This window comes from Rhinatrema bivittatum, chromosome 2, assembly GCF_901001135.1.
Source record: "Rhinatrema bivittatum chromosome 2, aRhiBiv1.1, whole genome shotgun sequence".
NCBI classification, from domain to species: domain Eukaryota; kingdom Metazoa; phylum Chordata; class Amphibia; order Gymnophiona; family Rhinatrematidae; genus Rhinatrema; species Rhinatrema bivittatum.
In genome coordinates, this window is record NC_042616.1 from 537,667,926 (window position 1) to 537,694,254 (window position 26,329).

At 41.6% G+C, this 26,329-nt stretch overlaps 1 protein-coding gene across 7 annotated transcripts in view; it reads left to right on the top strand.

Moving 5' to 3' along the window:
* Window positions 1–24,195, top strand: part of MBP (myelin basic protein) — a 459,476-nt gene extending 435,281 nt beyond the window's left edge. For all 7 annotated transcript variants that reach the window (XM_029590845.1, XM_029590844.1, XM_029590841.1 and 4 more), the window contains one exon: window positions 22,172–24,195. In XM_029590845.1, coding sequence (XP_029446705.1) covers window positions 22,172–22,213 — 42 coding nt within the window. In that variant the 3' untranslated portion in view covers window positions 22,214–24,195. The remainder of the gene's footprint in view (window positions 1–22,171) is intronic.
* The last annotated feature ends 2,134 nt before the right edge of the window (window positions 24,196–26,329 follow it).

A 26,329-nucleotide genomic window follows, 5' to 3' on the forward strand; every position in this document is an offset into this window, starting at 1 on the left:
ATTCTGAAAACCAGGCCTGTTTGTGGCTCTTGAGGGCTGAAGTTGATTACCCCTACCCTAGCATTCAAACCCAAGCCCCCAGCATTCACACGCTGGTCTTCTTGCGCCTGCCTTGTGGCACTGTCTGGTGCTGGGATGGCAGGCTATGCCTTCAGGCTGCCCGAGGCCAGGGTGGAGAGGAAGGACTGGACTCTGTTATGTCAGTGAGCACATGGCTTGGCCACAGGTTCAGCACAGGAGGAGAGGCGGCTGTGTAGAACAGCTGCAGTCCAGTGACGGAGACGGCCATAGCAATGGAAGCAAACAGCTGCAATAGTACTTCCAGAAGCTTATTGTATGCCACTTGTGGGAGAAGGGCACTGTGGGATAGGGCACTTGCCACCCTTTCACCCTCATAGTAACACTTTAGAGTAGGGGAGAGGGGAATAGCCAGGGGAGAGGGAAAACCAGGGCCTCCAGAGGTCTGTCTGTTAGTCTCCGCCTGTGACATAACATGTAATAGACAGATGGTTGGATGGACAGACAAACCAAAAACATAAGTGTTTTATTTCAGAAAACATGCTAAAAAAAATAAAAGTAATACCAAATAAATGAGTAGATGCAGCAATGCTTGCTCCAAAGCAAAATTTGCTTCAGATTTATCTGTGAAAATATCCCATTTTCACTGGGCAAAACTGGAGTACAGTAATTTTTTTTTTTTAATTTAAATTTTATTAAATTTTTTGAACAGTTGAAACATCACTTCCATTACATTACATTTTGAGTTACATACATTGCAGTGATTTCTCCGTCCCCAAACCCAACAGAGTTTAAACTAGACAGTGTTTACATGACTGAAGTAAACCAAAGACAAAAATAGTAAGAATGCTAGTTACATTTATCCCCGTCCAACAAGACCTGTGCGTCTGGAAAGCCATTTATTGCAGTTTACCAATATCTGAGAAGTACCAGTATAGTGGTGTCACAGTTGTGCAATATATTCCGAGAAAGGTCACCATACATTTTGAAAGGAAGCCTGTTTATGACATTTTGTGGCAGTAAGAGAGGCTAGAGTATAACAGAGGTGCATTTTGTCAATAAGATTTTGAAGCTTAGGCAGTAGGGATGTGAATCGGGTTTCAGATGATTGAAAATATCGTCGATATTTTCAAAATCGTCTGAAATCGGGGGCGCCCCCGAAACGATTGGAAAACCCCACGATATTGTTCATGGGGGTTCTCTTATCGTTTTGGGGGAGAGCGGGAAAAATGGCACACAAAAATAACCTTAAACCCACCCCGACCCTTTAAAATTAATCCCTTTGCTTCCCCCACCCTCCCAACCTCCCCCCCCAAAAAAACATTTTACAGGTACCTGATGGTCCAGTGGGGGTCCCGGGAGCGATCTCCCGCTCCCGGGCCATCAGCTGCCACTAATCAAAATGGCGCCAATGGCCCTTTGCCCTTACCATGTGACAGGATATCCGTGCCATTGGCCGGCCTCTGTCACATGGTAGGAGCACTGGATGGCCCACGCCATTTTTAAAGATGGCGCTGGCCATCCAGTGCTCCCTCCATGTGACAGGGGCCGGCCAATGGCATGAATACCCTGTCACTTGGTAAGGGCAAAGGCCATCGGCGCCATTTTTATTAGTGGCAGCCGATGGCCCGAGAGAGGGAGATCGCTCCCGGGACCCCCACTGGACCACCAGGTACATGTAAAATTTTTGGGGGGGGTCGGGAGGGTGGGGGAAGCAAAGAGATTAGTTTTAAAGGGTCGGGGTGGGTTTTTTGGTTATCGGCTCGGGCACAGCCGATAAACAAAACCGCGGTCGGGCCCGATGAAAAAAAAAACACATGTGAACCGGAATCAGAACCGATTCCGGTTCTGATTCACATCTCTATTAGGCAGTTGTTTCAATTTCCATTTAAGTGCAATCAGACTGTGGGCAGCTATAAATATTTGAGTACATAGGGTCTGTTGGTCTTTGCCTATATCGTCAGGAAATACTTTCAACAAGGCCGTTTCAGCAGAAGGGGCAACCCACACTCCTATGAGATCACTTAGCCAGTTGAAGACAGCAACCCAATAAGGTACAAGTTGAGCACATGCCCACCAAATATGCATGTAGGTACCTCAAGTCCCACAACTCACCAGCATGTATCCGGGTCATTGGGATAAAACCTATGAATTTTGGCCGGGGTGAGATACCACCTATAAATCATTTTATAACAGTTCTCCTGTAATTGGGCAGAGATTGAACACAGTCATGTTGTGGTTATGATTACGCCCCGCGTTTTCGCTCCAAGTTGTCTAACAAAGTCAGTTTCCCATTGAGTAATATACTTACTAGGCTCCCTTTGGGTGGGAAAGAATAATTGGTAGATTTTAGAGATGGTGTTCTTAAGGTCATCACCACTGAGTATATAAGTCTAACATGGACCTTCCCATTCTAAGGGAGTTGGACCGCTGAAACAGCAGATAAAGTGAGCAACCTGCTCATATGCCAAAAGGTCCTGGGGATCAAGGTGAAATAATTCATACAACCCAGGCCCTGGGTAGGAGATCACCTTTAGATAGCAGTTGACCTATAGTTGCAATTCCCTTTTCCTTCCATAAAGCGTCGGGTTTGATAGCCAATGGGTAGGTGCACATTGTTCATAAAGGAGGAGAGGTAATAATATTGATGCTTCCCCACCAGCCGATGTCTGTTATGTGCCCAAATACATAGTGTGATGCTCAGCGACCAAGGAATGCGCCAAACAGGGCACCAAGTGTTGCGGGGTTGCCAGGGTAGCACTGTCAGCTCCATGGGCCCCACTATGATCTGTTCTATTTGGACCCATTGCTTTGGTGCTTTATGTCGGTGAATATCTATCATGGCTCTTAACTGGGATGCACCATAATACTATTGGAGATTAGGTATGGCCATGCCTCCCTGTAATTTTGGAAGATAAAGCACAGACCCGGCTAATCTGGGTCTGTGCTTTACCGCCTCCATATAAAATCAAAAATTTTTCGCTGACAATTGCGTAGGATGTAGGAGGGAATATAAACTGGTAAGGATGAAAACAAATAGAGAAATTTGGGTAAGACTGTCATTTTTGAGATCGCTATCCTGCCTAGCCAAGAAGAATCCTTTTATCTAAAATGAGGAACAGTCATAGTCTTAGAGTCCTATACAACACAAAATATCTGACTGCTTTAGCACATTTAGGGATGCATACATTTTGAATTGGCCATTCTTTTTGGTTGATTCAAGGCCTATGCATTCTTAGGTCTTAATCTAGAGCTGGAAAGAAACATTACAATTTGTGATCACAATCTCAATCTCCCATTGTCTGGGTATTACCAGTAGGCGGGCTTTTTACAACTGCAATCCCAGTTTGCAGCCTGACAGGATATGATGAGACATTTGGCTACAGCAGAGCACATCCAGATGCAACTGGAAAAGTAATGCCAGTGGTTTCGCAGATACGCATGTCTGTTGCAGAGTCCATCCTGTCATAGCCCAAGGGAGAGAGGGGAAGGCCCTGAGCACATACGTGTAAGACAGAGTGAGATCTGTGCTGTTTTGGTGTGAGAGTAAATGACAGCCTATGTGTGGGGGTGTCTGTGTGAGTCTGTGTGTGAAAGTAAGTGAGAGCCTGTGTGCATGGGTATGTTACAGTAAGAGAGTGAAAGAGCATATGTATATGTGTGTGAGCCAGTATGCATGTGTGAGTGCATGTGAGAGAAAACGTGTGGGAGAGCCTGTATTCAGGTGAGAAAGCATTTGACAAAAAAGGTATGTGTGTAACAGCTTAAGTACATCTGTACTTATGTGTGCAAGAGGAATGCATGTGAGAGCCTGTAAGCCTGTGTGAGTACATGTGAGAGAGAAGGGTGTGTGTGCAAACACTTGTATGCATGTGTGAGAGAAAAGTTATGTGAGAGAGCATTTTTGCATGTGTGTGTGAGAGAGACTGTACATATGTGTGAGTGTGTGATAGAGCATATATGCATGTGTGAGTGAGTCTTTGTGAGACAGTGTGTGAGAGGGAGAAGGCATGTGTATGTGAGAGATAGGGTGTGAGAGCAATGGAGAATGTTTGAGAGAGGGAGTGTGTAAATATGTATGTGTGAAAAACAGAGGATAAAGTTTGTATGGTCCCCCTCCCACATGACCAGAAATCAAAAGATCCCAGTTATGGGGAGCAGGGAATTTATAAATTTGTATTAGTTTTAATTATTGGGTGCTATTTGATGTTGCTGGTTTTAGAATATTTTCTTGGTTTTTAAGACCTTTTTGAAAATTTTTGAGTTTAATTAATGAGTGATGTTCTATTCAACAGCTGTTTTGAAATATTTATTCTATTAGTATAGTTTTACTATTATGATAGATATGTGTTATATATCTTGATTTTATTGTTTTATGAGCAGTGATAGTGTTTCTGTTGCATTGCATGCAGGCTGGCATTTTGCAGTTTCCAGTTCAGTTTTTGTCTGCACATTTCTAGTTATAATTTCTGGTGTCTTTATTATGTATTTGGTGAGAGTCCATCTGTGTTCTGCATGTTTAACCGAGGTATGGTATTCTGCTGGCAAGTCATTTCTGTTTATTAATCCTTAGCAGTCTTGCTTGTTCTGATTTCCTAATAGGAGGTGTGTTTTGGTATTTTAGGACCTGGTGTAATATTTACAGTGTTGCTTTTTCATAGGTAGATTTGTTACTGTTTGAATGCTAGCAGTTAGTGCTGTTTTGGTATGGGAGGTTTACTATATTGTAACTGTGATTCAGTTTACTCATAGCTTTCTGAGGGCCAAGCCCACATCAAATACACTTTACAATAGGCCTAATACCATATGGGTTCCAAGTGTCTTTAGGAAGGCACCACAACAATGCATATAAAAATAAAATATATTTTGTTGTGATATTTTTACCTCTGAAGACTATGAATGTACTTCTTCATGTAAAATCTGTTATTTTAAATGCATAATTTTTAATTGTGTGCGGTGAGGGCTGGGAGGGAGGGGGAAGTAAGACTCCAGGTTTTACTAGGGCACCTAATACACTTGCATCGACCTAGAGAGAAAGTGTGCCACACCAAGAACCCCACCATTCACTTGCTTCCTATTTCTCCAGGGGCAAATGCTAGAGAAAGCTGGGAGGCAAGTGGTAGGATTCCTGGGAGTGTGGCAGAGTTGCCATCTTCCTAGAAATATTATCACTGACAGTCTATCTCTCACTCCTTTGTGAACTCTGACTCTTGCTTTCTCCTTTCTGCAGCATTTCAAATCACCGAAAGGGGCAGACTCCAAGGTGATCTCCCCCCAATCTGCAAAACAGCTGGACACATTAACAATAACTACCTGCTCCTCTTTTCGATAATCCTGGAAACATCAGGGAATATACAAACATTACAACTTAGAAAAGAAACATTTTTAATTTTAAGAAAAAGCCTTAATAGCCATTTCCTTTCTGAGTCCAAACTAAAGTGGCTAATACAGTAGGCTGCTCTTCAGTTTTCTTCCGAAACTCTGTCAAATTCAAAAGGTCCTCATCTTGTTGCACATTTAGACCTTTCTTCTTTATTGATTCCTTCTTATATTGAGGCTCATAATAAGCTCTTAAAATAGGAACAGTTTGCTCAGGAATCTTCAAACATTCTTTCAAAAATCTTTTAAACAATTCAATCAGAGAAACCAAAGAGAGCTTAGGAAAATGTATTAACCTTAAATTACAGCATCTGGAATAATTCTCCAAAAACTCAATTTTCTTTGAAATGCCCAAGTTATCTTTGACCAGAGAAACACCCAAGTTCTTTTGCTCAGTTACAGAATTCTCTACCTGCTCCTGTTGAGCCTTAATTATTTTAATGTCAGATTCCTATGCTATAACCGTAAATGTTACCTGGTCTATTTTCACAGAAAGATTTTGTTTTTGGACTGAGAGTGGCTATATTAGTTAAAGCCTCCCAAATATTTTCCAAAGTAACCTGTCTGGGATGCTGCAAAGTGAACAATTCAACCTGGTAAGAATCCTTAGTCAGCAAGCCTAGATTGATCCTAATTGAGCCTCCACTTCCCATTTCTGCTCATTGAAGCCGAACTGATCCCACAGGCTGTATACCCATCACAATGCTGGCCATGCTATGATCCAACAGCAGAGATGAGATAAAAGTAGCTGGAGACAGGGCCTCCATCTATCTCCCTCTGACTGCTACTGAAATATCTGCGTCATCTGTAGGCATCAGAGCTGCCAAAGTCCCAGATGAAACACCTCACTTTGACTGGAGTGGGGCTGCCCTATCTTCGTGGCTCAACATTATGTCTGTACCAGAATCATTCGAAGATGTTCCATCAGCCCCCGAAGGATACAATGGTGTCTCCATGAGACTTCTTCCTTGGCCATCCATCTGAGCAAAGAAATGATCCATAGGACTAGTGGGTTTGGAGGAGAAAATGGTGGTCTATTTTGCGCTTGACCATAAAGGTGAAAGAATCAGAGCACCAGCTAGAAGAGCAATTCACAATGCTGCCATCTTGAAGGCCCCAACTTTCATGAATTTTGACACCAAAGGGTGGAGAGAAATTGGAGATCCTATCACCTACTGGTGATGTGCTGCAACAGTACTGAGATAAACCTTGACTGAAGAGGTGCTGAAGCATGAGGATGAGAGTAAGAATAGATACTGAAGCAGGTCCCTTGGACCACAGGAGAAGGGATCCAGGTGGCTGAACCCACAAAAAGTTAAAAACATCTTCCACTTGAAATAGTAGGATCTTCTGCTTGAAGGCGTTCTAGCAGAAATCAGCATGTCCTTCATCTCCTTTAGAAAGAACAAGGAGGACACTAATGCTTATTCAACATCCATGCATTGAGGGTCAATGAAGGCAGATTTGGATAGCAGACCTGCCATCCTACTGTTATGGGAATCGTAGACATCTGCAATAGAACTGGAGATTGAATTGAAAGGCAGATGAGATATGGATAAGATAACTTGTTGTAGCCAGGTCAGTGCTATGAGGATTAACTTCACCTTGTCCTGAAAAGCTTTCTGTACAGTCCTGGCAATGAGAGGAATTGGTGAGTATACACAGAGTAGACTGGCATTCTAATCTAGCACAAAAGCATTGGGAGTTGATCTGTAGCTGTTCAGATACATATACCAGAACTTCAAGATCTTTCTCTTGTTTCTGAAGAGAACAGGTCGATCATTAGCTTTCCCCAGTGACTGAACAAGTTGACTGCAATCCTTTGATCCAAGGAACACATGTACAGTTGCAACAGTTTACTAAGATGGTCTACCAATATATTCTAGATACCTGGAAGGTAAGTCATTTGGAGAAGATGTTGTGATATCTGACCCAACACTGGATTCAGAGAGCCTCCTGGCAGAGGGCACATGAGTCCATGCCTCCATTTTTATATAAAACATGGCCACCTGGTTGTCCATCTGGTACAGGATTCTCTTGCCTAAGAGTAAGTGAAAGTCCTTAGAGCATAGCAAATGGCTTACAGCTCCAGAAGATTGATTGGCAGATGATTTTCTGATGGAGGCCATAGCCCTTGTATCCATGCCATACCAGTATATGCCCCACTCCTTGATGAAGGCATTGATAGACAGGGTTACTTGAGACCCACCTTTAGAACCTCCAGGTTCATCCACCAATGAAGGGATGCTCTCATCTTGGGGTTTACAGATATTTGGTGGGGTAACAGTTGATAGAGTTGATATCACTGGCTTCAAAAGGCCCACTGAAGATTCTGCATGTGCAGATGACTCAGAAGAACTACATGCACGATTGCGGTCAGGTGTAAGAGAAGATCCAGGACTGTCCTTGCCTGGTTCATGCTGTAGAAAAAACTATACTAGGCCCACCAGCAATGTGGATCTTTCGACAGGGATAAATGCCTTCTTCTGATGCAAGTCTATCTAGGCTCCTTTGAACTGAATTATTTGAGATGGGATCAAGTTGGACTTGGAGAACTTGACCAGGAAACCCAGGGACTATAGAATCCAGATTGTTGTCTCAAGGGACTTCAGAATTCATTTTGGAAATGGACCTGCCAACAACCAACCAGTCAGATATGGAAATATGCAGACTCCCTGCCAATGAAGCTGTGCAGGTACCACCAAAAGGCATTTTATGAACACTCTCTGGGCTGTTGAAGGGCCAAAAGTAAATACCTAGTAATGGTAGTGCATCTCCCTCACCAAAAAAACCTGAATGACTTCCGAAGTAATAAGAATGCATGCTTAAGAATCTTTCAGATCCAGAATGCACATCCAATCCCTTGGCTAAATAAAGGGAAAAGTGGTCAGGAAGGAGTTCACCGTGAATGTCTCCCAAACCAACAATTTGTTCAGCTTCCACAAATCCAGGATAGGTCTTAATCCCCCCTGACTCCTTGGGGATTATTATTATTTTTTTTTTTAAATACTTATAGCCTGTCTATCTACAATTCTGTGAAGGGTCATGCTTGATTATCTTCTATTGAAGAAGAGACTCTACCTCCAGCTGCAGTTGGGAAAATTCAGAGGGGTAAGAGCTAAAACTTGAAGTCTGTTGGGTCAAAGGAAGATGAGAGAAGTGTAAGTAGTAGCTATACTCCAAGATTTTCAGGACCCACTGTTCTTTGGCATCATGGATCCATTTCTGAATAAAGAACTGACACTTCATAGCAGAGGAAGCAGGGACAAAGGCTTCAAAGACATTAAAAACTGGTCTCAAGCTTAGGCTGCAGTTGCTTCTGGATTTTGGCTAATGCCATTCTCTCTGCTGAACTCTAGTGGGAAGCTGCTACTGCTGCTGAAGAGTGGGAAAAGTTTGATGGCATTGAAAAAAGTATAAGGGACATCTTTGGAAGAACAGACATTTGTAGGAAAAGTACTGCCATTGGGCTAGAGTGGACTGATTTCCTCTCGCTGCTGCTAATGACTGCAAGGTAAATTGATACTCCTTAATCAGAGTTACCATCTCCTGTACCTTGTCATTGAACAAACTGTCCCCTCTACAGGGTACATATGCCAGACATATTCATGACGTCTGGGCTGCAATGTCAAAAGCTTTGTACATAGAGCAGATAAGATGCTTCTCACATTTATCCACTGTTCAGTGGAAGTCTGCCAGTTCTGGGTCTGAAAATTCATTGAAAGGTTTCAGCTTTTGCACACATTCATTCAAATACTGTACGATATAGTTGATGAGCCATGATCCAAGTCTTAAATATGGATCCCTGGAAGATCTTTTTCCTAAAGCTTTGTGATTCTTCCCAGGATGCATGCTGTTCATGAGGGCACTTTGCACTCTTTAATGCTGACTCCACCACCACAGATTAGTGTGGTTGCTGAAATACCCAAAGGCCTAGGAAGGCCTGGAGTCTATGCACTGGAATAGACTCCAAATCTGCTGGAGTTTGAAGACATTGAAGAAACCTGAAGGATTCTGCTTGCAGGTCTTTTTTCCTCTTGACACTGATATACAGCATCTTTATCAGCTTATCCAAAAAACATGAGTAGAAAAGATCTTCCTGAGGGAAGGTATGCTGAGCCAAGTGTGGTAGAGGATCTGAAAGAATCCCGTGGAAGCTTCCTCTTCCCCAACCAGAGGAGAACGCTACGCCATGACCCCCAGTGATGATGAAGGTGAAAGAGGAGGGGACCTCTGTTGATCCAAAGGAGAAACATCTAGCAGGAACTCAGAATCAACTGACTCCTTCCAATCCATGAAGAGAGTCTCCTGGAGGAAGTTAATCTACCACTTTGGGAAGGGGACTTATTCCCACTACTGGGAGGCAATGAGGCAAGCCATGAGCCTCTGGTGGACTTTGAGTAGTCCCACTATGTGGGAAAATTTCCTCCATCTTGGATAGGAAAGCTTCCAATCTCCCTCTTCGGTCTTCAGGACTTAATGAGGCAAAGGAATTCACAAGTTCCAATAGCTGGCTCCCACTAGCTGAGGGAGCCTTTGCACTGGAGTTGGAGAAGAGACATCCTGTTCAGAAACCCAGATTGGTTCATCCTCACTAAGGGCTGCTGATGCTGGTAGTGCTAAGTGGAACTCCAAGCTGCAGTTATAATTGTAGAAGTGGCCGGCATGGAGGCACTCCATGCTGGTTGTGTCAACATTTCGCACTGGCCAGCACCAAATCTGATCATTGCTGCTGGTGACACCACTTTCTGTGCCAAACTTATGTACAAAGTTGCTCATATGTATGCACAAAGGTGCTCCAAAAAGGAAGCAGTCTTAGGAGGCTACACTGAGGAGGTGCTTCTCACTGATGAAACAGATGGTGCCCCGGTCTGCATCAGATCCAGATAGAAAAGACAGCTCGGTTACATGGGGAACTTCTGTGCCAAAAATAGTGATGGCACGTTCGTCAAGGAGGCAATTTCCCACCTTGGGGTCAGGGATGATTCCGCTCTGGCGGACCCCTGTGCTAGAAGTACTGGCTTCTTCAGCACCAAGGAAGACAACCCCTGAGGGAGATCCTTTGTGCCTTTTTGATACCTTCCTCTCTGCCTCCTCTGAGCCACAATCTTCTACACTGTGCTGAACTCCTGATCTGTGATGGATCCAGGAAACAGTACCATGGGAGCTACCCTTCCCTGATGTATGGGAAAGAGAGGGAAAAGAATCTTTGTGCAGTGAGTCTGCAGATACCTCGGTCCAAGGAGAAGGGTGCATCCGCTGCGCTACTTTGCACAGTGATTTCAGGCTGTTACCTAGTGGTGCCTTCTTCAGGGCCTCCATTTTTCCTCAGGGACATCCTACCACAACTGCAGCACTTGGAGGCATCATGATCCTGGCTCGAGCAGCCATAGCAGACAGAATGTATATCTGTAATGGACATCCAGCTCCCACAAATACAAGCCTGAAAAATGCTGACCTCATTCTTGGCACAAGTTTTTCCATTCTTCTTTTTTTTTCTTGGGAAGAATTGAAAAGTTCTGTTGGAAGGCTGCTGAGGCAATGGCAAAAAGAAAAAAGAAGCAATGAGACAAAATCAAGCCAAATAATCGGCCCAAAGAAAAATCTTACATTAAATCTTTTACTGAACTCTAAGAGCTGGCTCCATGTTGGTGCTAGCAGATGAAGTCACTCACATGTGAGTGATTTATGCCTGCTTAACTTATGAGATTCATTATAATGAAGACATATTGCAACTGCCCATATTTTAGTAGATTGTCCACTTCATTCCTTTCCCCTTTACCCTATCATTGGAATGCCTTTTATGATTCACTTACTGAAACCACACAACTTTATTACTTCCTGGTAATGCCATCTTTTGCTTATTTGAATTCTGACCTGAAGCTTCCAAAAGTTTCTCAAGAAATGTGTTGTTAGCGTAATAAATAGGTATCACATTTTATATATATATTTTCTCCTTTGTTTATATTTGCTATTCTTTCTGTGCATTTCCTGTAAATGCAATGTCTCTAACTCTTGTCCAAATTATAGGCTCCTGTATTCCCCACAGATATGCTCCACTGATAGCAATTCATTCCATATGTATGTTTGTAATAGCACCTGGTTTCTGATATCCACAGCAACATATTTTCATTCATTTTCTAATGCTTGGCATCTTTCCTTTTCATTTTTAAAGGGAAATTCAGGCTTAGAATTAAAAATACTCACTACCTAGTCAAATGCAGTTACCCTCTTCCTGCAGAATAATAAAGGTTATATTAAACAGACATATAGCATCTACAGTATTATGCACTGAAAGAAACAAAATATTCAGTGAGGACATTAAGCTCCCTAGTTCCCATGGAGTAAGGGGTGCTTTTCTCATAGATCACCTCTTCCAAAGAGCAGGAAAAAGACCTTGGATGATGATCTCAAGGTAGTGAAGGTGGGACCAGAGCCGCAGAGATGCTGGGGTACATAAGGAGAGGCATAACGAGTAGATAAAAGGAAGTTATTATGCAATTGTACAGGGCATTGGTGAACCCTCACCTGGAGGTCATTCCTCTGGATGGATATACATAGAGTAGAGGTGGTCCAAAGAAGAACTACCGATAATGGTGTGGAACCTACACCAAAAGCCCTTAGTCCCATCTCTATGGAGTTTTTGGTGCAGATTACACACTCTCCTCTTTCTATATCCTACGGAGGTAGACCCTCCATTTCAGATCACAATACTCCAGGTGATGTCTCACCAATAACCTGCAGAACTGTATTGTACCCTAAAAGAAAGGAGGGACAAGGGAGACATAAGAGATATTCAGATACATGAAAGAAGTAAATCTTTTGCAATAGAAAATAAGTTCTAAAACAGGACTTCCCAAACCTGTCCTGGAGTCATCACAGCCACCTGGGTTTTCAGTATATCCACAATGACTATGCATGAGATACATTTTTTTATATTGGGTTTCCAGTGTATGCAAATCTATCTCATGTATTGTATAATCATTGTGGATATCCTGAGAACTCAATTTATTGTGGGATCCCTAGGTAAGATTTGGTAAGGCCTGTTCTACAATAAGGATTAATGACACGAGGCTCTAAGGCAGGTGTGGCTAACTCCGGTCCTCGAGAGCCACTGACTGGCCAGATCTTCAAGATATCCATAATGAATATGCATGAGAGAGATTTGCATGCACTGCCACCATTGTATGCAAAGCTATCTCATGCATATTAATTGTGGATATCCTGAAAATCTGGCCAATTTGTGGCTCTCAAGGATTGGATTTGGCCACCCCTGCTCTAAGGGGATAGACTCAGAAGCAATGTCAGAAAACTTTTTTTCCATGAAAAGCATGGTGGATGTTCTCTTGGAGCAAGTTACAGTTACCAAAGCTGTAACAGATTCAAGAAGGCAGGGGGTAAGCACAGAGTATCCTTAGTTACACAAAAGTGAATAGACAGAGGAACCAAAATCTAGTGACAAGTTAGGCCATGGAGTAAAGTGGGTTAGTCCCAGCAGGCTACACCTCAAGAATAAGGATGAAAAGAACAAAAGAGCAATAGCCAGACTGGTCTAACAGACTACAAATCAGGGGACTGACGGGGTCTGTCTGGCAGGCTAATTAGAACTAGCAGTAATCTAATCAAATGGACTTAGGCTGTGTAGAATAAACAATGACGAACCATAGGAGTGGATTCCCAACTATCTATAGAAATGTAATATCATGCATGATATGATGATTACTATTGATAATTTAGTTATCAATAATGTAAATGAAGGTGCAACTCCCCAGAGAGTGGCCAAGTCAGTGCGTACAGTTGGTGGTGGGATATCATCTGGAAGGAATGCGGATGTTAGGGCAACAGCCATACCAGCACTGGTACTCATTTAGATTATTGTTGCAAGCCTTGTGATTAGACATGGGAAGGGAAGGATGCTGCATGGAAACTATAAAACGAAAGGATATGTCTGTATTCCCCTCGGAATGGGACTGCCTTATGTGCAGCTGAAAAAAAAATGGTTTTGTTTCAAAATTCATTTCGTGGGGAGCCCAATTTGTTTCTTTAGTTTCAAAACAACAACAGGAACGAGTTCATTAGTTTGATATGGAGGGTTTTTTTGTCATTAAAATCAATGGGGAAAGCATTACAGCCTATATTGGGCTTCAGAATAGGGTTTTCTAATTAATTGTGAGAAGAATTCAACAGAAGGGGGAGAGAACTCCAAGGTATCTAGAAGGAGTGTGGATAGTGGCACAAAAAGTGGCATGAGTAGCCTAAGATTCCTTAAAGGGGCAAGGGGATACAAGCATTGGCAGGATTTCACCAAGTCGCTGTAAAAGGAGCCAAGTAGCAAAAGTGGGAAGAACACCCCAGAGTTTCAAAAGAGGGCTCCAGCAAGTGGCAAACTGGCACCAAAAATGGCATCAGCATCCCAAGGCAGCATGAAGGGGGAACAAAGCAGAAAAGGTGGCCGAACTCCCCCCAAGACAGGCACTGATGAAATCCCGCTCTGCCTTTCCCTATCCCTGATATGACTGATTCCGTCAGTGGGGATGTGGATATTAAAACGATTTAACATTTCTGAGACTGTGCCATGTTAATGTGTGAGTGGGGAGCACAGAGGCAATGCTGCACAGAGTGTCACACTGCGTGTACTAGGGATGTGAATCGGGTGCCCAATCGTTCCCGCTTTCGGATTCGTCTGGCCATGGGAAAATCTCGTTTTCCCACGGATCCCTGTTTTTTTTTTCGTGAAAAATCATTTTTTGGGTTAGCGCGCACTAACAAAAAATAGCAAAAAGTAGCAAAAAAAATAACAAAAATAAACGTTTTTTTGTTAGTACGTGCCAACTCCCGTTAGTGCGCGCTAACCCGAAAAACGATTTTTACAAAAATTTTGGGGGAAAGTGATTGTTTCTTTTTTTTATCTGATATATAACGAATTTAGAAATATCGTACGATATTTCAATTCATTAGAAAAACGATTCACATCCCTAGCATGTACTAGTTCTCTGACACTGCTAAGCTTCGTGACAGACTTCACAACGCAGCCTGCTATGCTTCAGTCTCCTCCCTGCCCTCAGTGCTTACCTTATGCCCAAAGCCCACACTGCCCACTGCCCAGGTAGAGACAAAATCATCAGCAGCTCTGCCTCTAGTCTCCACAAAGCCAAAAAACTGAACAGCAATACAGAGCTTCTGATGCAGTGCTGCCTGGCTGATTTTCTCTATTGTGTAACTTGCATAGTGACAGTCTAAAATGGACAGCAGCCAAAAAGTTATTTGGGAGTTATCTAGGGGAATTTGGGGAGAGCTCAAAATGCATCCTTCATAAACAATGCCTTCAGAAGGAATGCACAGCAGAATGAGCAAATCTCAGAAATGTTCAGTCTTCCAATATCAGCAACACTGTTTCCAGTGCATAGCAATAGGTTGGAATGGAAAAATGTTTCACGGCGATATTTAATCCTTCTTGTCCCCTTCATAACATATCCATCCTATCCATGTCTGCTAGCTGGCTGCTGTAAACTTTGTTTCAGTTCCTAGCTGTATACCTCTTGCTCTCCTATTGATTTCTATGAGGCCATTGACTTTAATGGCTTCTAAAAATTATTCTATTCAAAATGAATGAAACGAATAGGATTTGCTTAATTAAGGAGTACCTTTCAATTCATTTTAGGGATCCCCAAAAGAAATTATTTGGACCCAATCTGTATCTTTTTACCATTTGTTTTAAACTACTGTAATACCCATCATCATTTATGATAAAATGTACATTTTAGAGCTTGGCATAATCAAATAGCTTTAAATTGTCCGTACTCTCTTTAATGACAGAGAGATTTAATAATCTGCTGAAGATCTCAAAAGTAAGTGTGGACTCCCCTCTTCTGTTTAAGTCCAGAATAAAAGAACCACACAGTCCCCCAGGGTCAATTTCAGTATCTCAGACCTTTAACTCTTCCCTCCATTCACCCCACAATTAGCCTCCAGGGCTCTGGTTACACAATAGGTGGGGATCAAAACTCAGTCTCTCCAGTCCCACTTCACTTTTTTAACCAGCATACTTACTGCAGAAGATCTCAGCAGACTGGCTCTCCAATTCAGAAAGAGCAGGTAAGAAGCTTGGTCTGATGTTCAAGATAAGTTTTCTGTAACTCATAAAAACATGATCAAAGATAAAATAGAAAAAAACCCCCAAAATTATACAAAAATAAAAATATTTTAATACGAGTGGAATAAAACTCCAAATGCCTTAGCTGTGCCACTGAATATGCTCAACCATCTTATAGCTAGCTGTGGACAACCAAATAGCTGTCTTACATTTATCTGCTAACTAGGGGGTCATTTACTAAAGATTTTCTCCCATTCTGTGTCAATGGGGAAAATGCTTAGTAAATGACCCCCTAAGCCAGATAATGCTGAATATCAGTGTTTAAAACTCGTGGTAATTCAGCAGTTGTGTGCTAGGTCAAGAATGCAAGAGATCCTGGAGCTAACATGCACAGACTTGTTTTTATGCAATTAAGGGGTGGGGGAATCCAACTCAAATGTGTTTGGGCAATATTTTCTTGAAATATTGGCTTTCCATAGGCTTGCAATCACTCTACAACCAGCTCATATCATCACATGCCTCTGTGTTGGTGTGCTGTATTTGTTCAGTCCTTGGTTTTTTCTCATTTTAGATGTATTACCCTGGTCTTTAGACACTGCATCACAGTGAAACACAAAAAGTTTAAAATATAATCTGATTATTTCAGCACAATTGCTTTAGAAATGAGGGCAAGTTAAATCAGAATTGGATTGTAAATTCTTCTTTTCTACAGTGCTACTAGACATATGCAGGTGAATTTTCAAAGGAGTTTTGCATGCAAATGTAACATTATTGTAGCAATTTTCAAAAACCATTTACCCAAGTTAAGTGTACTTAACACGGGTAAAGCCTATTGACAATTCAATGGCATGTACTGTAGCAATTTTCAAAAGCCTACTTACATGGGTAAAGGGCATTTACACGTGTAAAACCATGTTTAAAGCATGTGATGTTACTTGAAATGCAAGGTTTTTCTTGCAAAATTGATAAAAGCTTAAGAATAAATAAATAAATGCTTTTGAAAATCAGGCCCATGCAGTGCTATTCAGGTACGTATATAAAGTCAAACCAGTAGTGTTTAGCAGATTCCCCAAACTGCAGTGTGGCATATGAACTTCTACAGAAAATTAAAAATGTTAAATCCTCAAAGCCAAAAACAGTAAATTGGCTGTCTAAAAATAAATAGCCTAAATCAGGCCTTTCTTCCCTAAAATCATTTTCTGTGATTCTGTAGGAAGGATAAAAGCACTAAAGTGGCATGGTCGCTGATTGGCTTTTAGTGAGGACAGTAAGCTATCAGTGACAGGTTTCCACAGCCCAGTGCTTATAGTTAACCCCCCCTCCGGGGGTAGATATGCAAGCAAGTAACAGAGTGTACTTTAGCACTTCTTAAAAAGTCCTGACAATTGATTTTTGAGTCGGGGAGCAATTACATCCTACCGGATCACTAAGCTGGAGATTTTTATTTTTATTTTCTACGCCTTTCCAAAAGTGTTCTGGGACTTGTAGTTTTATGGTTTCGAATGGAAAAATGAAAGTCGCGTGATTCCTGAATGAGGTGGATTTCAAATTAAGAAAACAAGACAGATGAAAACATACCAAAGTCCATTCGACTCAGAACCATAATGGGCACAATTCATATTAATAGGATACTTATCGTAGGCAAATTATCAGCTTCCTGAGGTATAAGTTATAGAGAGAGAGAGAGATTATATATACGTTTTTCTGCTCTGTTCTTTAGGGCAACATATTATGTATCTGTCTTACTTTTTTTACTTCATTTATTTGTATTGATTTTATTATTTCATTGACTATTTATTTAATAATTATTAGTCATTAACACCTGTAATTCATTTATTACAACTTAATACATTGTATTTATTTATTATATACGATACAATTTTTGTGTGTAAATTAATCCTTGCACAGAACCCAATACAACTGGTGTAACTTGCCTAATGGCTGAGTGGTCTAAGGCACCAAACCTAAGTGTTCCTTCTTCTCTTTTCTTTGGGTTCTGGTCTCCTGATGGAGTTGTGGGTTCAAATCCTACTTCTGACATGCTCTTCCTTCAATTTGATACCTTCATTTTCTTTTCACTCAATGCACAATAAAGCTCTGGGATTTGTTGCCAGAGGATGTGGTTAGTGCAGTTAGTGTAGCTGGGTTCAAAAAAGGTTTGAATAAGTTCTTGGAGGAGAAGTCCATTAACTGCTATTAATCAAATTTACTTAGGGAATAGCCACTGCTATTAATTGCATCAGTAGCATGGGATCTTCTTAGTGTTTGGGTAATTGCCAGGTTCAGTCTCTGTTGGAAACAGGATGCTGGGCTTGATGGACCCTTGGTCTGACCCAGCATGGCAATTTCTTATGTTTCTTATGTTCTTATTTCTCACCTGTTGTCAGTAAACTGCCCCATAACCCAAATTTTAAAGAATGTTAATTTCTGATTTAAAACATATCGGCACTCAATTAGATGTTTACCTAATTCTCAGCTGCTTGAAAATAAAAGGCTTGTAAATTTAACATATTTGCTTCTGATTATGCATGTAACAGGGCCTGGTAACTAGATGGACCTAAGGTTGCCAACTGGCTCCAGATTTTCAGGACATGCTACTCCAGTCCTGGTTTTACCCCACTGCATGCAGGGACTTGTAGTCCTGCTTTTTAAGGAGTTGCAATAAAGAAGTCAGAACCACAAGTCCCAGCCACAACAGGATAAATATAGGACTGGATCAATCTGTCCTGAAAATCTGAAGCCAGTTGGCAATCCTAGATAGGCCCTTGGAGAAATTCTGGATGAGGAGGGAGGGAGATGCACTTGAACTCTACTTTTTGGGTTAAATGAGATATCATTATGGTGTGAGGGAATGTGAGGGGAAACTTACAGGAGACAAAAGAGAGTTTGGTGGGAAGCTAAAGTGAAGTCAGGGTGAGGGATTTGCTTGCCCTTTTCTTGCAGCTAGTGGCCAGTGTCCAGCAGGGCTATGGCTCCAAGAGAAGCAAGATAAACTTCTGGGCCATGCTATAGAGCCACGTGGGAGGAGTAATGGATTTTAAGTGTGACCAGGGAAGAAGATGTAAAATGATTTGTGACTACTGAAAGCTATTTATTTTTTGAAAGGGTGGATTAAGGGCTAGTCCCTATATTAAAGGGGAAGAAGAGAAAGCAGTTGATGCTATGCTAAAGAGGACTTTTGGAGGAAGTGTGTGGTTTTGCCTTTGTTGCTTCTGCTAATTTTGACTGCTGGTAACCCCAAAACTGTGAAATAAAAAGTTTTGTTGGAAGATACCTTTGGGGGTGAGACCCTCCTTCATTCCAAGGCATGGGTTTGACAGTTGTAGAAATTGGGGATCAGTCAAAGAGAGTTACAGAGGGGGAAAGAGGCATTTGTGGAGGTTTTCCTATCCAGCATATTAAATACAGCCCTTGCCTCTGAGCCAGGTCCTCTACACCATCTGCTCGACCATTTTTATATCTGAAGCCCTAGAGACTGATGTTCATAGACAGACATCAAATCCTCTTTCATTTTATGTGCCCCAATAGGGGGTTACAGGTAGATAGTACATGTACACGTCCATTTTAGAGATGTGCTTTGGGTTAGGTTTTCATCTTGTGCTTCATTTTGGCTCCCCCCCCCCCCCCCCCCCGCAGGAATTTCGTTTTTCACGCGCTTTGGAGTTTTTTTTCGGGGGCCCCGGTTTTCGGGTCAGTGCACGCGCACTATCGGGAGTTAGCGTGCACTAACCTGAAAATGAATTTTTTCCAAAATTTCAGAAAAAATTCCATCTTTTTTGGTTCTCCCAAACCATTCCGAATTAGGCAATTTCATTGAAATTGCCTAATTCGGGAAAAACAATGGCACATCCCTAGTACATTTGTATAACAGTCATAAAGGTGAATTTTAAAAGTCCAGTGCACACCAAAATCAGGAGACACGTGCAATTTTACTTCTGCTATGGATGCCGTGTAAGTTATAAAAGTTGGAACACCTGTTTTTTAACTAGGAAAATTGGGGACAAACTGGTAAAACTGGAAATGGCATCGGTGAGTGTCCCTTTTAAAATCCCCAGATTAATGTGGTAGAAGCATTTGCATGCACTTGCACACATACACTTAAAATTCGGGGCACATGAGCGCACAGCCCAGGCTATGTTATAACATGCGCTCCTATATGCGCGCAAGTTATAAAATAGCTGTGTCCCTGGGCGCAGACCGATGAATGTGCGTGCATGCGTGCCCGCACACTGATTTCAATATTACCGTCCCTGTGGGCAGTGGGAGAAAAGATGAAAAACAACCCAGCAGTCCCCCCCAAGGCCTATCTGTTGCAAATGACCTTGAGATCTCTTTTCCTTCTTAAGCAGCAGTCAACTAACATTCTCTCAGACCAGGTTAAAATGCGGTTTCTGATGAGTTTTCATCATGTTTGATCTAAACTACATAATGATGCAGAAATGCATTTCTAAGATTTTATATGATTTGCTTCTGCATTTTCTTGTCTTGCCAAAAATGCATGTAGAAACACCTTAAATAGATCCCATTTGTTGTAATATAAACTGCATTAAAATCGTTCGTTAGTGAACAGTTTAGTGACCAATTTTTAGTATTGCTTAGTAAACCAAGCTCCGATAAGTAGCATGCCATGACAGAACTTTATACCGGGTTTAAATGAGCTAAATGTATACTGAACTATAATTTTTGAAAATACATGATTGCAACATACTCAATAATGCATATATTTTGTTTTCATTTGTACACATTACATTTTATGTACACATTCATTGTTTACAAAGGGCTACATTAGTTAAGGGTTCTTTTTGAAATTGTACAGCTTCTGTTTTGAGTGTGGTGCTTCCTGCAGAAAAGACTGACTAGCATTTATGCAAAGTATGATAACAACTTAATAAAAGATTTCAATCAGCAGAGGCTGTTCCCACACAAGGGGAAGCTATGCCTATCTGCTCAGCACTTAATCCAAATAAATTCAGATTACTCATCGATTGTTTTATGAGAAATAGAGGGTCAGCCTTTGAAGTGAAATGAAAAATTCAAACCTTATTACACTGATGCCAGCCACGGTGTCCCCAGCTATATAATAAAGCAGAAAATGGAAAACATTAGGTCAGTGGTTTCCTAACCTTATCCTGGTTGGGCCTGAAATGGCAGTGTATGCAATCTACCTCATGCATACAACCCAAATGGCAAGGGTGTCCCTTAGGACAGGTTTGGGATGCACTGTTATAATTTTTGGCACAAATTTGCAAGTCTTTCCTTAAAATGTAGAGCAATTTCATAATCAATCATAGGCAATCTAGAAAAACACTTCCCTTTCACTTTTATCACAATGTATCTGTAACCAATTCAGGTAGGTTTAGAGTGCACATCAGGATGGTTAAAGACAACTTATTCTGTAGGTGTGGGCCCTTAAACAAAATAATTAAAACTTCCCTGATGCCTCCCCTCCCCCACCACAAATTTCAGTCTCAGTTTTGCTTCACATATAGGATTTTTTTTTTTTTTTTGCAGGTTGTGATGCCTTTAAATGGCTCAACATGAGACTTGTACATCAGCATGCTGTCCATGACCTTTTGAGATCACACGGGGGGCCTTTTTCAAATGAATTTATATTCATGGGGAGAAAGCTACATTTGAAATGTTTCAAAGTACTTAAGAACATATGTTATGAATCTAAATGAGGAACACCAGCTAGCTCTGTGTCCAAAGAAACAGAGTGGCCTGGCCCTGCTTCTGCCCCATTGCATGACTGCATTTGTGCTCTCCGTTTTCAAAGGTGGAACAAGGTCATGAAGAAATGCATTCCTTTTATATAAGATATGTATGTAGCTAGCAGAAAGTGCAACAAGTAGGATGGGCCATATTTGCACTCATAAAAAATGAAAGGATCCATAATATTGTTCCTAATGGCAGGAAAGATCTTTGATCTTATAATGCATTCATTCATTCTGTTGTACCAGAAAAATGTTATATCCTTTTGGAAAGGCACAGGAGTTTATATAACAGTCAATGGCAGGGGAGGCTAATTCCGGTCTTCAAGAGCCACAAATAAGCCTGGTTTTCACGATATCCTGAAAAAAAATATGTATAAGAGATTTGCATGCATTGCCTCCATTGTGTGCACATCTATCTCATGCATATTCACTCTAGCAGATGGAAAGGCAGAAAACTTTACAGACAAATCAGAAAACAGCAGGTGCAAAGCTGAAAAGAAGGCATCACCTGTTACTGTGATGATTCCAAGTGTTTGCAACTGTGGACAGAGTCAGAAGTATAAGCCGGCATTTTGGTTTCTCGCCCTTACTGCCATTATGGCCTAAGACTGCTCAGCACGGCTCCCCTGCCCTTTTCTGTAGTGGACTGACATCACTAGATCGCTTTTGCCCACTTGATTAGTAGGGCTAATGCATAGGGAAATGGCACAGCTAAGGCATCGTGCAGCTTGGAGCAGACCAAGACGGAAATGCCTGATTATATTCCCATGTTCAGCCTCCGCTCCAGCTTTGAATAACAAATACTGTATTTTTATTTGCTGGCTTGCCTTAACAGCCATTTGTCTCAACCCCCTTTCTGACTGCAAAATGGGTGACCCAACATATGTATGAAAGACATAGAAAGTATATCTATATGTGCACTGCTTATTACAGGTTCTGATGTGTCCCATATGTTTCTTTTTCACAGGGAGGAAGAGATAGTCGATCTGCTTCCCCTGCTAAACGCTGAATCTCCAAGACGTCTCCCAGGCATCATGCATTCAGCTTCAGACCATAACTTGCCTTATTAATAAAATAATAAGAATACTTGCAAAAATGATGTAGGTAGAAAAACAGTCTGTTACCTAATATCCATCTAGTCGTGCATACAGTCGCATCCGACCAAATTACACGGGCCATCCCTGACCACAGTGGCCTGAAGGGCCGAAAAAGGCAAAGTAGGTTTGCCAGCTGTCTACTGAAGAATACCCCTCCCCCGCCCCCCCAAGTTAGAATCCCTCGCTTTAGTTTTATTTCCAAAAGCATTTTCTATTCTTTGCCAAAGGAAAAACAAAAATCCTTTAAGGAAAGTCATGCTAGTTTTCTGATTTCTCTGACAATGCGCAAAAAAGCAAGCCTAAGACTTATCAGCTAGCTGAATTTTCCTTTATCCCCACAAGGCTATCCAGGGTTCTCTGAGACACCAGCGTGTGAACCATGAGCAGAGTTTACAAGAGTTATTTAGAGAAGCTTCATTTTTTTTTTTTAACGTAAAAAAGAAATTCTTCTTTTGGTTAACATCCTCTCTCTCTCACATGCATGACATTTATTTGTTGCATTATTATTATGTTATGCTCGGTAGAAACAGGCAGCAGTTGGGGGTTTTAATAACTGGATAGCTATGTGAAAGATAGATGAGTTCAGCTGTCAGTTTTAGTGCGATGGAGCACAAGGGGTAGAAGATATCTATTGGACGAGAAGCTGCACAGCATAGTCAAATCCTATAGAGAGAGAGTGAGAGAGAGAGCCTTTGCAGCATGCTTGCAACGTGCAACGCTCGCAGGAGTAATGCAGGCGGCAAGCCTGCAGGCAGTCTCCATTTCTGCTATGGTGTGGCGAGTCTACAGATGGTAAGAGTAAGTGAGAGAGACTGGATATTAAACGAGTTTAGGACAAGAAGGGTGAGCCCAAGAAACACCCCTTTCAGGGGATTATATTCTAAACGGTATGCGATTGCTGAATGGCACTGGTGCTCTAAAAGGAGGCAGCTGCAACTGCATTCCTTTAATAGTAAAGCAAACCAAATCTCATTTCTAATAGAAAGTTAAACAGCAATGAGATTTTTAGATAGTCCTGCTTATTACAAGTTAGAATTTCTAGTCACTTCCTATCTAGCACAGTCATGTCTAACACAAAGAGACCGCAGAGCAGCCAGCTAGTCCTCTGATAAGGGCAAGTAGCTGTAACTAGCTGCAGCTCCTAAACATAAGCCGATAATAGTCTCTTGTGGTTATTTAATAGTTGTCTCATTGCTGCCAAATAGAATTAAATGGAAACTAATGATTTACATAGATAATTCGTAAATCTACTAAAATGTAGAGCTATGGTATGAGAACCATATGCAAAAAAAGGGCTCTTCTGAATTGCACTGTTTTATAACTCAGACTTATAAAAATATGTATCTTAAAATTACCCTCACCTACTGATCCGGTTCTTTGCTTTTGGTTAGTTTGAGCTTCTAAATATATTTTTATGGGCACATCTTGAATTGTTCCCATGTTGGCACCAAGTTTTAGGATTATCTCAAGCAGCCAATGCTAATGCCAACAGACACATTTAGGGTCTGATTTACTAACCTTTATTCCCCAAAGGCAGAGGAAGGGAGAAAAGCCATAGCAAATCAGGCCCTTGGTTTGATTCCATTTCACTCCTAAAAAAGTAGGATGAATGCAGTGTCTACTAACATGCAGCAAGGAATGATGAGAGGGTAAATGAACCCAGAGAAACTTTATTGAACAACTGAGAACAAAACCCTCCTTATTTTTAAACCCAGATCTATTATATCATCTTTGATCTTTGTGGTTGGCTATGTATTTTTTTTCTATAAGTAGCTTTACTTAAGTGTAAACTGCATTGTAGTAGTGAAATTCACTTAAATGATTACTGTTCTTAAAAGTGTAAAATACAGCTTTTAAAACATATTCATTGTTGAAATAAAATAATCTCCTTTTAATGAAATTGATTGAGGTGTTTTCTTGAATATGTGCCTACCTAGATCACGAAGCATACCAAGATCTTATCTGACTGTTGTGCCCTTATACTGACTGTTTTCTATACAATAAATAATGCTGTACAATAATTGCAAAGGCCTTTTAACAACCACTGCTATAAAGTGTGCAACACTGATAGACTTTTATTGGCAATTGCTTGGAGGAAAGCTGAAGATCAAACAATTATAATTGCAAAAATAAATGCAATTGCAATGAGTCAGGGGCAAGTACTGCAAAGATCTTCAGACTTGGTTTCAGCCTTTAAGGATCAGAGGACAAGGTTTGTGACATGCTCCCTACAATGCTGAGAGTTCTTTGGAAGGAGCCAAAAGCCAGGAAATGCAGTGAGCTTCACAGTTTCACTAGGCCTAAAATAGCATGGGACCTGATTGTGACAGGATCCAGTACTTCTTTTACATCCTCATAAGATGCCATGATGTAACAAACAGAAGCCTCGGCTCCAGAAGAAGAAGTAGTCAAAATTGCCATCTTTGCATGAAACAGCAATTAGCAGCGATACTGACAACCATCTGAAAAAAGATCAATGAACAAATGGAAACATTTAAGAATTGTCCTGTGCAAGTCTTGCGCAACAGAAGAGGAAGGGAAGGGTCTGGAAAAGGGGGGAGGGGGAAGTCGTGGGGGAGATAAAAGAAGGGGAGGATGGGAGATTAAACATCAACCAAAAAATAAGGGGATGCCTTTTCTGAGAACCTGGCAGTTGAACTTATTGCTAGGCAGGAACAAATTCAGGCAAATATGACCTCAGGATGGAAGGCTCTCCAGAATGAACTTCAGCACTTGACTAAACAAGTTAATAAATTGCGAAGGCAGGCTAGGCATTCAACACAGAACCTGTGTGATGCTATCAGGGAGTTGAATGCAACTTTACAAGCTCAGCAAAACTCCGCGTGCCAATGTTCAGCCACCTAAAGTACTACCTCTCACCGAGCTAGAAGGAAAGGTAGAGTTGGGCTTCATGATAGCACAGACAGAAATGCGTGCACGGTACAAAATTAAAGGCGATTCCAAAAAGATTGTTAATTTCATCGCTCGCCCATGCCTACACGGAATGGGGCAAACAACTTCTGCTCTGCCTTCTGGTGATCACGGATCTCACGCCTGAAAGAACCCTCCCTTTTTTCTTGCTGATCACTCTCCCATTCACACTCCTTTTGGCTTCCCCCCTTCTAGTCCCCTCTCCCTTTTTTGTTCTGCAGGAATAGCTCAGGACAATTGTTAAATGTTTTCGCTCTTTTATTAATATTTGTTCAGGTGGATGCCACTGTCGCTGCTCATCGCTCATTAACGTGTGGATGGCAATTTCAACTCCTTCACATTCTTCTGTTGCTGATGCTTCTGATCAGTGTTCGCTTTGATTATTTGCGTGGCTGTCATCAACCATATAAGAATGTGCTAATTGACCAAAGTCAATTTAGTTTTATTTTAAATAAACTATTTGAAGATAAAGCACCTTGTTTTACTTAATTAAAGGTAGTATCCTGCCAAATATTCTTTTAAATAGCTAGATTTGAAGAAAATAAAGAATATACTCATTTCTATTAAAATATAATATTTATAAAAATATTTAAACTATGTACAATTTTTAAAATAAAAAAAAAGGGGGAAGGAATGGGTTCATGTAGGGAGAAAAACTATTTACATTAAAAAAAAAGGGGGGGGGGGCTAGGACAGTAGGGAGGGCAGAGACAGCAGATTTAGGGGTGTTGCTGAGGCAGAAACAGGCCCATGCATTTAGCTAAGGCCAGCAGAAGTCTGGTGTGATTCTGCTGGACCTCAACTAAGCGCTTGGCAGCCTCAGCAAAAACCCCAAGGGCTGCCTGATTCACCATCATCTCCTCCCCCAACCTCTGCACGGCTCGTGCAAACTGCCACTGGGAAGCCGGCTCAACCCCTGCAGTGGTTGCTGCGGGCGATGGGCTGGGCTTCTCCAGCCGAGCCGCCAGAGATTGTAGGAGGAGATGCCTGGTGACAAGGGCCTCCCTTGGGCAGCAAAGGCTGCCCAGTCTGGGTCCCTGCATCCCTATTGCCCCGGTCAGAATGGGGAGGAGGCCCTACAGGGTGGGGGAGGAATC